The following is an 18,686-nucleotide window of genomic DNA, read 5'->3' on the forward strand; positions in this document are numbered from 1 at the left end:
CTAAAAATTAAAGAGTATTTTTAAATACGTAAACATCAGATACTCTCCTTTCTTAACATTACACAAACAAGTGCAGAAACAACAAGATGCAAAGAAGGCCATAAGTGTATTCATGCAATAGCAATTCAAGTTTTAGCGCCACCTAAAGGCAGAGGGCATTCGTACTCTCCTCACTTCCCAATTGTTAACCCCTGTGAAAATGAGGGTGACAGAAACCCCATCAGGTTAAAACACATTCAAAATACGATGGAATCTAATCTCATCTAGTTTAATCTTTTTACTGGGAATACCCGAGGTTGTGATTAGTCAGGAGCATGATGGGGATGAAAAAAATTGGGGTTTCTGGATTACTAATCCAAGGTTCTACAAGAAACCAGTGATTCTCAGATCACTGGTTTCCTCCTCTCCCCACAGATCGAGACTGAACACACTCCTACCCTCTTGGGCAGTGCTCTCCAACCCAACCCTTTGCTTTTAATCAAGTCACAACAGGGAAATCAGGAGCTCTAAAACCTGGTTGCAACTAATTTTATAACCTCAGGCATATTTGCTTACTTGTAAAATGGGCATAAAACATGCCCCCATACCTCACAAGAAAGACCATGAACTCACTCTGAACTTGTTTGCTACATTCCCCCCTTCCTTGCCTTGTTCCACAATCAAGAGAAAGTGGAAACATATTACTTTCAGAGAAAGTGATGGCTCAGAGAGTACCACAGAAATCCAGTCCACTGCTCTTGAGCTTTAGTTAGTGAATGTCCAGGAGAAAAAAAATCACTATGGGTGATTACCACAGGACGCTGGTTGTCCCTCTTCTTTCTGTGCCACCTGCAAAAGCTCATCTACATACTTTACGTTTGCATCAGGACCACGGGGCAGAATCTCCGCAAAGTCCAAGTGTCTTAGGACCATTTTTAGAGAATAACTACTCTAAGTGATATAGTAAAACTAGCAGTTTGTTGAGGGGAGAGAGAGATTGTAAGCCAGCACATCCTCCCACAGGCACATATGTGAAATCTATCTTTACTATCTTAAGGGAAGAATTTGATATTGTAAGGGAAGATGTGTAAAATCCTTTGCATTCTTTAAATAAAAGGGAGTTTGTACATTTAAAATATTTCCCTTTGGAAGACAAATAATCTGCTAAATCTTGTACAAATTTCTAAAAAATCCCACTGATTAGGGATTTGGCTGATCAGTGTACCTGCTACTGCATAAACAGAAAATGTTTCCTTTCTAGTGCAATCATTTTAAGGAAAGATTTTTAAAAAATGAATGCTACAAATACTTAGTTTCCATTATATTTGTGTCTATATTTTTGGCTTCAAATCTTTTTTAGAGGGTCAAAGAAAGAGGGAAAATTGAAAATGAGAGACAACTATCACCACCAGGGAAGCTAAGGGTAATAAGGTCTATCAAAACATCCTGAAGGTTAGTTTTCAAATAAATAAACGCAGGAAATGAAAAGCTTCAGCAAAACCCACCTGAGATACAAGGCAGAGATCCTATATGAGAATTATAACACGTGCACTTCCTAACATTTCAGGTGGTATAGATATTATCTGGATTATTACAAATCAGAGATAAAAGGCTAGTAAAAACAAATGTTAACTGGCAAATGTTAAAGGGGTTGTTTCTCCCCTGTGTCTGTTCTTCCACCTTTAGGACTTGTGCACATGCAGAGAGAACTACTGTGACTCAGTCCTCCAGAAGAGGGAAGATTCAGTCTTAGCTTAGGAAGAAACACTGGCTAGAAGGAGTGAGGAACACTGTCAGGCTAGAGACTAGAAACAGGTCTTGGCATTTCTGTTTTTTCAAAAATATATGAACAATTAGGTTATTAAGTAAATAACTGGATTAAGAATAAAGCCCTGTTAAAGTGTATGTTCTATTTTATAAATGAAAACAAGCTAGAATGGGGTTATCCTTTGACTGGTCATATTTACCAAGTACACAGCACATATGGGGCAATATGATTATCAGCCAACAGCGAATGCCATAGGGCCCAGTCTTCTCCTGAGCATCTCTGGTGAAGCCATGGAATGAGCAACATTCCTCGGACATGCACACAGAGGATAGAGGGGGTGGCAGGAGGCCCTTCCTCACAAGAAGTGAGGCTGCCTATGTACATTGCAAGAAATAGAGCACTTGCCTTTATAGTAAACAAGTGATGATAAAAATGTAATTTTCTTTGGGGCAGTTGGAGGAAAAGGTGTACTTTAAGGTGAAAAATGGAGAAGAAAGAGAAGTCTTTCACAAGGAATGTCTTTATAAGAAGTTCATTTTACTACTAAAAGGAAGTGACCCCAGATTTCTTCTGAGATTTCTACTATGCTCTTCTTCATTTCTGTCAAAGACAAAAATAACAAACCAGGAGTCCTAAGTTCCTCTTGTCCTCAGGTGAGGAGCTGTTGAGTGCAACCTGGTAAACAGGGTTATTGGGAAGAGGACCAGTTTGGCTATCAGCAGTCCTGGGCTATAGGCCCAGCTCTGCTTTGTGTGTCCATTTAACTTTGGGCAAGTCTCTTGGACTTCATGTAATGTTGGACAAGGTGACCTCAAGGGTTCCTCTTAGAACTAAAATTCTATACTGATGATCTGCTTTTCTTACCACATAAAATACAAACCAGGAAGAGAGGAAACACATTTCAAACTAAAACAATAAAAAACCAAACCAAAACAACAACAACAAAACCCTCAAAAAACAGATCAGGAAGTTCATTAAAATACTGTGGAGTAAAACCCAGCCAGAAAAGAAAAACTGTTCAAAAATGAATTATTTCTGCATTTCTGCAAAATACTTAAAGGGAGTTTGAACATTTAATATATTTCTCCTTTGAAAGAACACAAGTGCTACGTCTGGTCCCTCCACAACTCCCCCCTTACCTTCAAAATACCACTAATAAGGAATCTGAATAATTAGTTTTACCTGCCAAGAGTTCAGAATTACTTGCATTAGCACACACCACCAAGAAAAGGTATCAAACATAACGGGAAGTGGAGAGCAAAATTGAGGGGCTGACAATTCACGTCACAAGGTGATGTGAGGCTCTACAGCTATATGCACACACACATGTGGATTCAAGGACACCAAAGACAAGATTCAGGAACATCTGCAAAGCACTTTCAGGCAAAGAACATACCAGGCAGCACTCAGAGAAGGATTTTTTAGGAAGTCGTGCAGGAGGAGGTAGACCCTGATCCCACTCCCAGAATGCCATGGAGTTCTGACAGACCAAAAGTTCCCCGGAAGGCTAAGAGGATGGAGAAGTGCCAATGACAGAAAAGCGAAAAAAAAAAAAAAAAAAAAAAAAAAAAGGACAGGGAGAAAAAGACCAGCAAAATGTGCATGCATATGATATAAAGTCACAGCAAAAGGGAGGGGAAAGAAGAAAATATGATAGCACAAAGAAAAGCACTAGACAGATTATGCTTCAATTTTTAAGAAAATGTTTAAAATCATAAATGTATGAACATTTCAACCAAAAAGCAATAGATATTTGGAATGATATTTTCTGCTTTATTTTACACATCTGAGTTTAGAAAATAGTTAATAGATCTTCCGATTGCATTTTTCTTTGATTACAATAACCAAAACTTACTTATAATTATTCAAATGTATAACTATGCTTGTATTTTTAAGTAGTACAAATAAAGCATAAAGATCTTAATTCAAAAATAATTTCTAAACACTTTACAAAATGGTGTCCACAATCCAAGGATAAAGCACAAGCAAATGCATCTTTATTCTAAGTTTAAATTATGCTTGAAACTTAAAATATGTTTCTTGTATACTTTTTCCCCCCACAGGAGACATACTGACCAAAAATGTATCCTAAACTTAGCCTTTATTTGATGTGGTACACAGGGAGACTTGTTTTAGGGCCGTATTTTAGGTGTATTAAAATTACAAAAAGGTGTTCTTTTAAAGTCAGTACAAAAGGATTACTATTTTAAAATAAAACAAAACCATTCTGTAAAGAAATCGGAAGAACTTGCACCATGACAACTGCTGAGCTGAGTAAGCCTAGTTCATGGCTCTTGTATGGAGGCGTCCTGGGAAGGCGGCCCACATACCTCCCTCAGGTCGTTGTCCAATCCAATGTGCTCGGAATGTTGGCGAAGGCGGTCTTTCCTGCGCTGCGCCGTGGCGCTCCGACTCACCCAGCGACTGGAAAAATAGCCGTACCCAAGAAGGTGCAGGTTAAAACAAACAACAAGAACGCGATCACTTATCTCCAAAATAGAAAAAATGTACTGTTTAAAAGACTAACAATACTTATTTTTCAACCAATTCTTTAAATATGTAATGTCTTTATTGTAATGTAATTAAATACCACACAATACACCTATTTAAAGCATACAATTCCAGCGGTTTTTATTATATTCAGAGACATGTAACCATCACTAAAATCAGTACTTTTTAAAAACTGAGGTTAAAAAAATACATAGTATCACCTCATAATGATCCTCTCCTTTCCACTTTACTGTCCAACAGACCCCCAAACCCTGGATGAATACTATCGTGTAACTTCTCATACCTATGTAGATTAGTGGTTGATTTGTCATGCCCTTTATCACCTCTCTCCCATTCCCCTCAAAAACTGTTCCAAACCTTTCGCTTTATCCTCAAGGGCCTCCCCTCAATTGCCTGCCTTCTGCTTAAACGATGTATACACAGACATTTCATCTTTCTTCTAATCCCAAAGTATAAAATATACTGGCCATAGCTCAAAACTATTACTGCCACCTGTAAGAAACTCCTTGACTAATTCTCTCTTGCTTTCTTCAACCTGCCGCATTAACTATCTCTTTCTTTTATTTTTTTAAGTTTATTCATTTTGAGAGGGAGAGAGAGTGTACAAATGGGGGAGGGACAGAGAGAGAGAGAGAGAGAGAGAGACAGAGAGAGAGAGAGAGACAGAGAGAGAGAGAATCCCAAGCAGGCTCTGCATGGTCAGGTCAGTGTGGGGCCCGATGTGGGGCTTGAACTCACCAACCATGAGATCATAACCTGAGCTGAAGTTGGACGCTTAAGCAACTGAGCCACCCAGGTGACCCTAGTCATCTTTTTCTGAATCTCCAATTTTTCTTTCTCAACTGAATAATTTCTCTTCAGCTTACAAGCATGCTGGTCTCTCTCTTGACCCTCTACAGTTATGTGTAAGTTTCTTGCTTCACTCTTTCCTGTAAAAATTCTTAAAAGATTACATATAAGGCTTCTATTTAGTTACCTTTGGATGTTCGGTTTATCTCAAATAAGCTTCCCCCGACAATGCTCTTGAAGCCATTTATATCCTTAACTGTCATATCCAATGGCTATCATTCAATTCCTAGCTCAACCAATCTCTCTGCTACACTTAGTACCATCTTATAACTCCAGCTATTTTCAACTAAGTCAGTGTTTCCAATGGGGTCAGTTCTGTCACCTTTGAGCCTTTGTCCCTGAAGTTTCCTCCCAATTTCTATTCTTTCAGATAGCTTCAATGTTATACAGAAAATGTTCTTTAATTCTTCCAATTCTAAACTGTCTACCCTTCTTATACTCCCCAATTTTATTACCTATCACATTGTGTTACAATCACTTATCTCTATTCCTATAAAATCCTCTCTACTATAAACTCTCGAAGAGCTGGTATGTCTGTCACTGTTTTTTTGGCAGTCTGTACATCACCTGGACTTTCTATAAATACACTCTAAATACATAATCAGAAATCCAGTCTAACATTTAGGCTTACAGACATTCCTCACAACCTGTATGTAATAACAAATTGTTTCCTTAATCCAAGACTCATAGTTTGGCCTTTAAATGTTCCTAAAATTAATGTGTCTTCTATTCCATATACATGTTTAATGTATAAATTTTCCAAAAAGCTTTTGAGTTAATAACAGATCTTACAACCAAGAGTTAATCAGGATCAAGTAAATGTGCTCAAAACAACCTAACTGTTCAACAGTAGGGGGTGCTATATAATGAAATATGTAATCATTAAAAAAGTTGCTAGGAATATTAAGATAGGAGAATGTTCATGGTACAATAATGAGTGGGGAAAACAAACAAGATAAAACATTGTATAAATAATCTCCTAATTTTGTGAAAAAGTAAACATGGACATGCACACCATGACCTATGCAATGGAAGAGCATGACAAGAAATGTTGACATCTCATGGTGATGGCATTATGGGCGTTTTAAAATTTACCCTATCACTTTCAAGTATTCTAAATTTTCTAGTGAGCGTATATTATTTTAAATCAAACCATTTTAAAAAATTTCTCAAATCTTGAGTTATCATCCCCATGACTATGTATTCATCACACTTTCTAAGAGTATCTACTCTTGCGTATATTCTTGATAGCACAGAGCTATATAAATTTTAAAAAATGAATTTATACTTTGGCACTCAGGAAAAGTCATATTGTATTACTGACAGTTCATTATTTTTATTTTTTTATTTAATAAAGTATGCAATTTACAAAAAGCTTAAAATGAGAATGCAGCTTCTTTTGTTGCTTTTAAGGTAATTTACGCATGCCTTTGGTTTCAAGCTTCTGAATCATTTCATTTCAGTCTGCTATTTAGAGGAACACTGAATAATTATGACAAAAATGACATCAAGAAAGGTAGTCCCTCTTAAAATAGTTTAAAAAAATAGGTTTTAAAATTTAAAAAATTAAATAAAAAAATAAAAAAATAGGTTTATATTGGGACAAAAAATACCAAGTCCTAGTGATAAATCGTTGAAGTGGAGACCTTGGAAATGTCCCAATAACAAAGTATTAAAGTAAGACTGTAAAAAGGATACAAAAAAAACTGGGGTGACTGAGAAGGAAGATCCAGAAAAAAAGAATATTAAGGCACTGACAAAGAAAGATTCTTCGCTTGATCAAACCTTAGTTAGGCTTCTGAACCTTCTCCTAGGTCACTCTGTGCACTTCCTTATAAAATCCAGTTTTGACAAGAACGTTGCTAAGTCAGTTTAGCAGGAGAGCCCCCATCCTCAGTATTTGATCATTCTCAATGTCTGATCAGTTTCTTTTTTTCTTTTTAATTTTTTTCAATATATGAAATTTATTGTCAAATTGGTTTCCATACAACAGCCAGTGCTCATCCCAAAAGGTGCCCTCCTCAATACCCATCACCCACCCTCGCCTCCCTCCCACCCCCCATCAACCCTCACTTTGTTCTCAGTTTTGAAGAGTCTCTTATGCTTTGGCTCTCTCCCACTCTTTTTTTTTTTCCTTCCCCTCCCCCATGGGTTTTTGTTAAGTTTCTCAGGATCCACATAAGAGTGAAACCATATGGTATCTGTCTTTCTCTGTATGGCTTATTTCACTTAGCATCACACTCTCCAGTTCCATCCACGTTGCTACAAAGGGCCATATTTTGTTCTTTCTCATTGCCCTGTAGTACTCCATTGTGTATATAAACCACAATTTCTTTATCCATTCATCAGTTGATGGACATTTGGGCTCTTTCCATAATTTGGCTATTCTTGAGAGTGCTACTATAAACATTGGGGTACAAGTGCCCCTATGCATCAGTACTCCTGTATCCCTTGGGTAAATTCCTAGCAGTGCTATTGCTGGGTCATAGGGTAGGTCTATTTTTAATTTTCTGAGGAACCTCCACACTGTTTTCCAGAGTGGCTGCACCAATTTGCATTCCACCAACAGTGCAAGAGGGTTCCCGTTTCTCCACATCCTCGCCAGCATCTATAGTCTCCTGATTTGTTCATTTTGGCCACTCTGACTGGCGTGAGGTGATATCTGAGTGTGGTTTTGATTTGTATTTCCCTGATAAGGAGCGATGTTGAGCATCTTTTCATGTGCCTGTTGGCCATCCGGATGTCTTCTTTAGAGAAGTGTCTATTCATGTTTTCTGCCCATTTCTTCACTGGGTTATTTGTTTTTCGGGTGTGGAGTTTGGTGAGCTCTTTATAGATTTTGGATACTAGCCCTTTGTCCGATATGTCATTTGCAAATATCTTTTCCCATTCCGTTGGTTGCCTTTTAGTTTTGTTGGTGGTTTCCTTTGCTGTGCAGAAGCTTTTTATCTTCATAAGGTCCCAGTAATTCATTTTTGCTTTTAATTCCCTTGCCTTTGGGGATGTGTCGAGTAAGAGATTGCTATGGCTGAGGTCAGAGAGGTCTTTTCCTGCTTTCTCCTCTAGGGTTTTGATGGTTTCCTGTCTCACATTCAGGTCCTTTATCCATTTTGAGTTTATTTTTGTGAATGGTGTGAGAAAGTGGTCTAGTTTCAGCCTTCTGCATGTTGCTGTCCAGTTCTCCCAGCACCATTTGTTAAAGAGACTTTTTTCCATTGGATGTTCTTTCCTGCTTTGTCAAAGATCAGTTGGCCATATGTTTGTGGGTCTAGTTCTGGGGTTTCTATTTTATTCCATTGGTCTATGTATCTGTTTTTGTGCCAGTCTGATCAGTTTCTACATCATCCATAACCCCCCAGGTGATGTCTGATCACCCAGGCCTGCCTTCAGCAAGAATCCTGTTAGGTTGGTTTAGTCAAAATCCACCCCTCACCTTACTTTTGATGTTTCCTCTTAGTAAGTTTTTTTCCACTCTGCTACTTGACTATAAATTCCTACTTACCACATATTGTATTTGGAATAAAGTTCAATCTCCCTCTCTCCCACTGCAAGCCCTCAGTGCAACGGTCCCTACATGGCCCCCCTTGAATAAAGTGTGTCTCAAATCTTCAACAGGTACCATGAATATTGTTTTTCTTTCACAACTCTGAAGCAGAATATAAACACCAGATGATAAATTTATATAATAAACAAAGGGGAAGTATAAGTAACAAAATGTATAAAGGGCTGGGGGCTTTGGAAATAGCCCTGTAGCAAAAAAGGTCAGTGAAACATAGTAATATTTGTTCAGGAATTTAAAAAATTAGGGTTACTGGACAGAGTGGGTCAAATAAATAGTAAAAATAGACTATAAAAACAAGCCAATGCATTTATATAATAAATAAAGAAAAGGAGACTACAAATGGCAGAACAGTTTCCTTGGCAGGCAAAAGTGGAAAAGGCTTTAGGTAAAGAAAAGGGTAAATATTAATTTACATGATATAACTAGCATCTCACTATACACTCCTGTGGGACAAAAAATTTTAATTTTGTTTCTATTTTATTTTCAAAACAAGGAAATGATCATCTGCTTGAGAAAATTATGATGAACTATACCCATTCCTGGTCTTGTCAAGGAATTATTCTGTTCTTTTCATTATTAAGTCTCATTTACTAAGCATATTGTTGCCAAAGATGATCACATTCGCTGAAATACTAATGATTGCTTATTTGCTTTTGTTTCAAAAGCAGCCTATGAAATTCTAATAGTTGGTCAGCCATTTGCAGAGGCATGGTTATAAATCTCTTTATCCTGCCATGAGTTCTTAGACCTTTTCTCTTTCAGACTACAATATACCTGAAAATGTAATGCTTAGGGCTCAACCTTGGGATTATACACAAGATTAAAAGCAAGAAAATACTGCAGTAAGATTTTAAAGTTGAAATCTTCCCTACTTAACACTCCCTACTTCCCTTTTCTGCTTTATTTTTCTTCACAAATCTTATCACTACCTGATAGGTTATTTATTTTACAAATTAAGTTCCTTTGTCTCCTCCTCCTTGAAAGCAGGGACTTCTGTTGTTTTGTTCACTGCTAAATTCCCAGTGAACAGGACAGTGTCTCACATACAGTAGGGGTTCCATAAATATTTGCTAAATAAATGAATGAACAACCTAATGCTATTAAAAGGAAATACTATTTAAATGAAATGAAAACGATTTAAATTAATAGTCCACTAATATAAAGGTAATTCATACAATTAGGATATTTTACAAGCATAGGAAAAAACAAGTAAGCTGATGACTAGTCTGTTCTGATGGAAAATTCTCATTCATTTCTGAAAAATAGAATATTATATCTAGTACAATCATCTGGAAGGTTTGAACCCCCATACTGGTCAATATGTCTTAGCACACTTTTAAGTTCAGTGTTTAAAAAAGCAGGAATAGGGGCACCTGGGTGACTTTGTCGGTTAAGCATCTGACTCTTGACTTTGGCTCAGATCATGATCTTACAGTTTGTTGAGTTCAAGCCTCGCACTGGGCTCTGTGCAGGGCCTGCTTGGGATTCTCTCTTCACCCCCCTCTCTCTCTGCCCCCACGTCCTCAAAATATATAAATAAACTGAAAAAAAGGGTTAAAAGAGCAGAAACACTTCTTTAATGGAGGGCAAACCCCTGCAAATTAACGAAGTAAGGTAACATTTTCAGTCATTAGCTATTTATTTCTATCTTGTAAGCAGCACATTAAATTATCTCCACAATCTTCCTTTCCAAGACCTTAGTATAAATACTTGCATTTTCTACAGGAGGGTAAGATTTCATTGTGAATACATAACTTTTCCACCTTCCTCATGAATCATCTTCCACTACTGACTTCATTGAAGTTTAGACAATCTATTTAAATAAAAGAGTTTAATCAAAGTTTTTAAAATTCTTATTTTTTTAAGATTTTATATTTAAGTAATCTCTATACCTAAAGTGGGGCATGAACTCACAATCCCAAGATCAAAAGTCACATACTCCACCGACATAATTTTTTACTTCACTGTACAGCACTCCTTTTCCAAATATGTAAAAGGATACTGGACTGAAGACTTTCCAGACCTCCAGGCTTTATGAATGAGAATTCCGAACTCGGTCCCTGGAGTAAGGAGAAATGAGTTCTAATCCTAACTTTGCCAGTAACCCAATCTCAGACTTCTACCAACACATTATAATGCCACTGTCTTCAGGGTTAGGCCATTTGATCTCAACCACTGCTTCATGTAGTTCTTCCCTAGGAAAGATGGCGCTTAACATGTACCTTGCTCCTCAGAGTATTATCTTATCTTCTTTGGGGCCAGCCCTCCTAATAGAGTCCATTTTAAGGTAGAAGTGAGGTATCTGAGGGCTCTTTCATTGTGGAAGATCTTGTTACACTGGGTACACAAAATGTAAGTGGCAGTGAGCCACCTGAATTTTCAGAAGAGGCAAGCAGAGAATTCAGTGAAGGGAATAAAAAAGAAGTAGAATTATGCCTTTTGACTAAATGGCCCAAACTAAATAAGTAAATAATATGAAGGTTCTTGAAAGATGGCTTAAAAGTAAGATGTTTCTTTTGGACTATTTGCAAAACTATGTATGTTACAAAATTTTTGGTACTTACCTTTTCTCCTCATAGTGCACCTTTATGTTCAGTATTTTAGGTCACTCAAAATTTCCTGGGGGCTACCAAAGCACAGTTTCCAACTCCAAAAGTAAGACAAGGCATGTGTCACCCTTGTTTTGGAGTAGCTGAGCCAGACACTATGTGTAGGTGATGTAACAGTTAAGGGCCTGGGCCCTGAATTAGCAGACCTAGGTCTGAATTCTAGTTTTACCACTTCTTAGGTGTGTGGAGTAAGTTGTTGACTCTCTCTGAAACTCACTCATTAAATAGGTAAAACAATGGAGGTTTATATATAGGGGTATGCTTATAAAAATGAGCTAATGTACTCAATGCTGTCAGCAGAGAAGCCAGTGTAGAATCAGGTTAATATTAGTTATCAGCAGATCAACTCCATAACCAACCCTGTGTTGGCACAGAGAAGGCTCCACTGGCAGAAAAGGTATATTTGAAAGCAGAAAAAATATGGTGATGAAAATTTCTAAGTTTTCCGACTAAGAGCTGTAAAGGGGTATATATTTATGAATGATGAATACTAGACTCTGAAAGGAAAAGAAACAGCAATGCAAACAGTACTGCAACTGTGTGATCCATGCACAGCATTTTTTCCCTTTAATATGTCTGCTCTCACTATACAGCTTTCTCACATTTGGAACTAAATGAATTAATAATTCTGACACATTTTAGAAACATATTTAAAGGAACACCTTCAGGGGGACCTGAGTGGCTTAGTCTGTTAAGTGTCCAACTTCGGCTAGGTCATGATCTTTCAGTTCGTGGGTTTGAGCCCCATGTCGGGCTCTGTGCTGACAGCTCAGAGCCTGGACTCTGCTTCAGATTCTGTTTCTCCCTCTGTCTCTGCCACCCCCCTCCCCCCACTCTCTCTGTCAAAAATAAATAAACATTAAAAAAAGTTAAAAATAAAAAAAATAGGGGCGCCTGGGTGGCGCAGTCGGTTGAGCGTCCAACTTCAGCCAGGTCACGATCTCGTGGTCCGCGAGTTCGAGCCCCGCGTCGGGCTCTGGGCTGATGGCTCAGAGCCTGGAGCCTGTTTCCGATTCTGTGTCTCCCTCTCTCTCTGCCCCTCTCCTGTTCATGCTCTGTCTCTCTCTGTCCCAAAAATAAATAAACGTTGAAAAAAAAAATTTTTTTTAAAAAATAAAAAAAATAAAGGAACACCTTCAGCTAGGAAATTAGTAAGGATTTCATTCCTTTCAGGTTATTAAAAATAGAGTATAAGCAGTACAAACACAAGGATACACAAATATTACTGCATATACATGCACCCCAACAAATTCCAAATACCACAGTACCTAGCTTAGAATAGTGTTTATTAAATTAAGCCAAGTGTTACCGTCACATATTATAAAGATAATTTACTATGTTTTCCTTTTTCCTGACCAACAGAGACAGAGACAGAGACTGGAGTTAATACTGTTACAAGTTAAGGAATGCCTGAAGCCAGCGCTGGCCTCAGCACTGGAAGAAGCAAGGGCGGCTCCTTTCTTAGAGGTCTTGGGAAGGAGAAGGACCTTGCCAATACCTTGATTTTGGACTTCTAGCTTCCAAAACTATGGAAGAATAAATTTCTGTTGTTTTAAAAGCCGCCAAGTTTGTAGTATTTTGTTATAGCAGTCCTAGGAAACTAATACAGATAGTGAAAGTATCATTTTTCTAATTCCATTAGATGGCATTACATTTGGTCATTTAAAGGGAAACTACTCCCACGGGGCACCCGGTTAGCTCAGTTGGTTAAACGTCTGACTTTGACTCAGGTTATGATCTCATGGCTTGTGGTTTCGAGCCCCGTGTCGGGCTCTGTGCTGACAGTTCAGAGCCTGGAGCTTGCTTCCGATTCTGTCTCCCTCTCTGTCTGTCCCTCCCCCACTCATGCCCTGTCTCTCTCTCTCAAAAATAAACAAACATTAAAAAAAATTAAAAAAATAAAAAATAAAGGGAAACTTCCCAAGCACACACTACTTAAAAAATGAAAAATATGTCTAGTCTTTAGATTTTTTACATGATGGAATTAAAAGTCAAATACTCATAGAACGTCAATCCATATATTTTTAAAAATATGTATGTATGTATGTATGTATGTATGTATGTATGTATGTATTTTGATAGTAAGAGAGTTGCGTGTGTGCAAGCAGGGGAGAGGGGCAGGGAATCCCAAGGAGGCTCCATACTGCCAGCACAGAGCCTGACACAGGGCTTGAACCTACAAAGCATGAGATCACAACCTGAGCCAAAATCAAGAGGTGGATGCTTAACCGACTGGGCCACCCAGGTGCCCCAATCCATATTTCAAATGGGTTGTTTTGGTCTTTGGAAAAGTAATCAGATCAATAAGATAGTTAATGGTTACAATGCCCCATTAAAGTTGCACAGCATTGTACCTACCCTTCATTATCCCTTCAACCGACTATTCAAGTGAAGAACGTGCTTACTTGTTATTAGTTGGTCCTGTTGCCAAGACATCAGACTGTAGCTTTGGAAAGAACCCTTGCTCATATTTGCCTTGACCAATTTTCATATCAAGCAGATGTGGGTGGATTGCAGTGTGATCCATTTTCATTAGTCGTTGCTCAATTGATTGGGCTATAAATTAAATTTATAACAAATTAGAGACATTTCATTGGCTAAACCTTAAAACAATGCTTCCTCCACTCATGCACCAACAAGGAACTCAATCTTTCTGACACTCTAAAACAGATTTTTATAAAAGTTCTTTAGAAATCAGTGTAAATATAAAAAGGTTAATTTTAAGTAAACACTAGACGACTAATTTTCATGGTATTTTCTGCCTTTGTCAATCGCAGAGCAGCAGGGTTGAAAAATCTATAATTTAGTACTAAAACAAGTCTCCCCTAAGTGGAATACTCAATATTTTAATACTTCAATATTAAATATTTCAATATTTAAGAAAAATATTTTCTTAATGAAAATATGTTCTAAGTACAAATTTAAGAAAATGATGGCAAATAAAATATTGTCCTTCAAATGAAAGACAAGGAAGGAAAAGCAAGCACAGTAGCTTTTTTAACTTTTATTTCTTTGTACACAGACCCATTAAATACTCATAGTTCTCCATTTGTAAAAACAAGAAACTATGTAAGGTTTATGACTTCACTTTTAGCAACACTCACATTCTCATTAGTAGGAGTCATTTAGGAGTGTTTATTAGATCAGGAGGGGTAATGCAGAGAATAAAATAAGCAGGCATTTAGAAAATGTCCAGAGGATAAGAAACTGGCCTTCTGAAGAATAAAATAGGCCAAAGTTAAAAGATAGGAATTACTCAAAATTTCTATTTAAAACTGCTTAAAGTTAGGAGATTATCTCAAAGACCCAAGAAATAGCAAATGATCTCTCTAGTAAAAAAAAATCTGATCTTAAATGTTTTTATGAACTGAATTTTCAAGAGAAAATATATTGGTGAAGTGAGACTAGGTCTTTAATCCTTTAGATTACCAAAAGGGGAGAACAAGCAGTAATTGTGGTTGTGTGACAAACAGATCATACTGTGGGAACTGCTAATCTTGGGATTTAAGAGAAGTAAAAAGGTATTTTTATAAGTATTTCATGGAACCAATTTATTTTGCCCGGTTCAATACCAGCAGATTGAGTACTGCTGGTTATTCCCCATACATAGTCTTAAAAACTTTCCTTTTGAGTGGAAAGTGGATCTGTCCATGGCATATTCCACACTTCTCAAAAGAACATGCTTAATACCATCTTGTGTGTGGTTAATGTTTCACCTAAGCCAGTTGCTTGTGTCTGATGACAGCAGTGAGGGATACTTTGCAGAAGTCACTATTATCCTCTAGGACTAAAACTTCACAATATTAGATATCTATCTCAAACTTCCCTATTTTTCCTTTATAATTCAGAATAATTTATCCAAAACTTCTTGAATTTCATTTTATTTTTAATGTGTAACTTCTAACTTCTCTTAAAACACAGTCCATATGTTTTATGTTAGGCAAAAGAATGCCATGTTTTAATATGAAATGATATTTAAGTTTTCAGTGATGCCCCCTGGCTCTTCACAACCCTATCTATACTCTCAGTGCTCCTAATATTTATAAAACACTTAATTAACAGATGGTTTAGGCAAAATAAAGCTTAGATTCATGGCATGGAATTCTCTGAAGTCCCTGCCAATTTTATGTTCCATGAAATACTACAAAATTCCATCTCTGCCAATGAATGCTTCTGTTCTCATGAAAGGGAAAAAAAAGGTAGCTTCAGTTTTTCCGCTGGATTTAAAATGACAGAGAAATCCATCTGATACTGAGTTATTCTCCTTTAGTCAGGAAGCTTTTTGAAAACAAAAATCATGATTCATAATGAGTTACTCTAGGGTTTATATTTAAGATTGCCTTGGGAGTGTAACGCAATGTTACTTTTCAGTAATTATACCACCAGTGAATACTGAACATTTAGAAATTATTAAATGCCTGCTTTGAGAGGTCACGGGCCTGTTAGATTTTCAAGGTTTTGTGCCAATACTCATTTTCTGTGATTGGTAAGAAAAAAGAAAAACTCTGTATTACTATCAACTTGTCTTTCTGCACAGAAATCATGCGGTTCTGGTGCCACAATATCAACAGCAGATAGCCTCTGCCTAAAGAGTTCACCTGCAAATCAAAATTCTTTTTAGTTAGAGGCAAAACAAAAAATAAAATCAAAACAACAAAGGACAAAAAAATACCCAATAAAAGTCAATAATAAACAACAAATGCCAACCTCTATACTTTTGTTTGGGGTGGAAGAGGATAATTTTACATGATGAAAGAAATAACTGCACCATTTATGGGGGATATAGACACAGTCACAGCCAGCTGCCTTCTTTCACTTAAAAAAAAAGTCTTTTGATAAATTAGGTTCCTGGGAGTCTAGTGCTTTAGTCTAATCACATTTTCATATGTTAAACCTATAATGGTGTATTTTCAAGAGTATTATATAATTTCTGTGATGATAGTGGGAATGTCAACCTCTGTGAGGGGCTGACAGAAAATCTATTTTAATTGAAAAGATTTTCTGGAAGCACACAAATAAAGGAATCAATGCTTAGCTCCATTAAAAAAATTCTGTCATGAAGGTTGGAATGAAATTTTCTCAACAAGGCATTATATTATTCACATGGCTATTAAAGCACTGAAAGTCATACTATTCTCTGAATAGGCACAGACAGTTTCATTCATTCCACTCCCTCAATTTCCAGAAATATGGAGGTAACTGCCATTTCCTGAAGGGGCTCCAAGGATCTACCCTCCTAAGTGGGAATAAAACAGAATGATGTTTCAGCATAATCATGAATTCTCAAAGAGACCTCTTAATACTAAAGACATCATTCACACACTTCTTTCCTTAAATATGCTACAACTATAGCATCACCACTCCTGTGACTTTGATCTATTTAAATAAAGTGAGAAAGGCAAACATGGAGGCAGAACAAAGAAACTCTTTTCCTGCTTCTTTTTGCTTCAGCAAAAAACTTGCTCTCAAATAGCAACTATGCTTGAAGGGGAAAAAAAAAATTAAAGAAAGGGGCATTCAGGTGATAGGAGGCAGTTTATTTGGCAAAGGAAGTGTTAGGAACAAGGTAGAAATGTATAAAATTGTATGGACTGGTACACTTCATGTTTCTTTACTAAATAAACATCTAATGTGGTAGTAAGGCTTCAGGTGCTAGAATCAGTCAACCCTGAGTTCAAATCATGCTCTATCAATCACTAGCCAAGCAACCATAAGCAAGTTACTTAACCTCTCAGCTTTCCCAACTATAAAATGAGGACAGTCATAAAACAGAAATAAATGTTTCTGAAATAAACCCCCTCATTGTTAAGGTCAAATCCAAAAATGCATGTGATATGATGTCTGGAACATAGTAAGTACTCAGAAAATACTATTAATATGTTTATTTATTTAATGGACTACATTATTGATGGCCAAGACTGATGGTTCTCTCAGGGAAAAAACTGGTGTCAGGGTTGGGGAACCTCTAATTTTTTTTTAATTTACCTTTTTTTTAATGTTTATTCATTTTTTGAGAGAGTGAGCGAGAGAGGGAGGGAGGGAGGGACAGACAGAGCACAAGTGGGGGAAGGGCAGAGAGAAAGAGGGAGACACAATCTGAAGCAGGCTCCAGGCTCTGAGCTGTCAGCACAGAGCCCGATGCAAGGCTTGAACCCATGAACCGTGAGTTCATGACCTAAGCCAAAGTCAGATGTTTAACCGAGCCACCCAGGCGCCCTAGAAAAACCTCTAATTTGAATATAAGAATTCAGAGATTTTAATTTCAGTAAATGAATTCTAATTAATGGCACCACTAGAAAGTAAATAAATTGTTGTAGTTATGTAAATTAGGCAGCATCTCAGATTCACTATTTTAAATTAATACTTATTTTTCTTTTAATGAAGAGAAAAGAGGTGGGAAGTAAAAAGGCAACATAAACAGCAAGAAAGAAATTTACATTTTTTTCACTTAAGGCAGTAAAAGAGAATAAGACAAAAATCATAGCAACCTTATGGTTATATTCAAGTTTTCACTGTTTTTCCTCTTTTAAGGGGAGAGGAATGTCAAACAGGAGTAGGATGGACACTAATTCACAGAAACAGAAGGAAACAAAAGGATAGAAAACACCTGATAGAGTATAAGGATTAATCATGAAATCTAAAATTGAAAATTAATTTTCAGCTTATAAGGCCAACAATGTGTAAAAAGAAATCATGAATTTTAAGTCAATTTTAAAAGGTGTGACAAATGTACCTGCTTCTTTTAAAGTGCTGCATTTCTGATAGATAGATGTCCTCAAGGTGGGTGCCCTTACATTATACAGTCTTATCTTCTCAATCCGAGAGTCAAAGACCCGTAGCAAAGAATCTTTCTCTTCCCACTGAGACATAATTTTATTATCAATAAAGGTAGCAAACATCTGTGTTTCAATGAAGCGTGAAAGAAATGGCAGGTAAGGCTCAGGCTGGTCAGACAGAAAGGAAGCCTGTAATGAGATAATTAGAAATTATTAGTGCAAAGACACTATCTTAGTACTACATGGTAAATCTGAAAAATATTTGTTGCTGAGGTCATTTAAAAAAAATCTTGTAACATGCAAAACTGATGCATGAAATTAAAAAATTTTTTAATTCACTTTTCCTTTTAAAGTCATGGAGTTTAGGTGACTTAGTCCTTTAGCCTTTCAAAATTAATTTACATGCTGAAACTCATGATCATTATATAGAAAATAGGGCATAATTAGTGAAAGATGGCAGATCAGATGCTGCCATATCATCAACCATCCTCTTCACTTATCAATAATTTTTGACCCTTTTTCTAATGAGCTATGATTTTTTTCTGCTTTCTATTCCTAGTCTATGCAGTATACCTCTGAGTCATAAGGCACTGACATGATCAACGGATACGACTGTGATATATACATAAGTC

The 18,686-nt window shown here is 36.9% G+C and overlaps 1 protein-coding gene across 6 annotated transcripts in view; it reads right to left on the bottom strand.

The window, feature by feature from the left end:
• Positions 1 to 18,686, bottom strand: part of DENND5B (DENN domain containing 5B) — a 195,057-nt gene that overhangs the window by 55,755 nt on the left and 120,616 nt on the right. For 2 of the 6 annotated variants that reach the window (XM_043562863.1, XM_043562862.1), the window contains 5 exons: positions 18,012 to 18,243; positions 15,793 to 15,876; positions 13,684 to 13,834; positions 4,078 to 4,171; positions 3,144 to 3,254 (listed from right to left, as the gene is read on the bottom strand). In XM_043562863.1, coding sequence (XP_043418798.1) covers positions 3,144 to 3,254; positions 4,078 to 4,171; positions 13,684 to 13,834; positions 15,793 to 15,876; positions 18,012 to 18,243 — 672 coding nt within the window. The remainder of the gene's footprint in view (positions 1 to 3,143; positions 3,255 to 4,077; positions 4,172 to 13,683; positions 13,835 to 15,792; positions 15,877 to 18,011; positions 18,244 to 18,686) is intronic. The other 4 variants (XM_043562867.1, XM_043562866.1, XM_043562864.1 and 1 more) reach the window with 3 other exon arrangements.

This window comes from Prionailurus bengalensis, chromosome B4, assembly GCF_016509475.1.
Source record: "Prionailurus bengalensis isolate Pbe53 chromosome B4, Fcat_Pben_1.1_paternal_pri, whole genome shotgun sequence".
In the NCBI taxonomy this organism is placed as follows: Eukaryota; Metazoa; Chordata; class Mammalia; order Carnivora; family Felidae; genus Prionailurus; species Prionailurus bengalensis.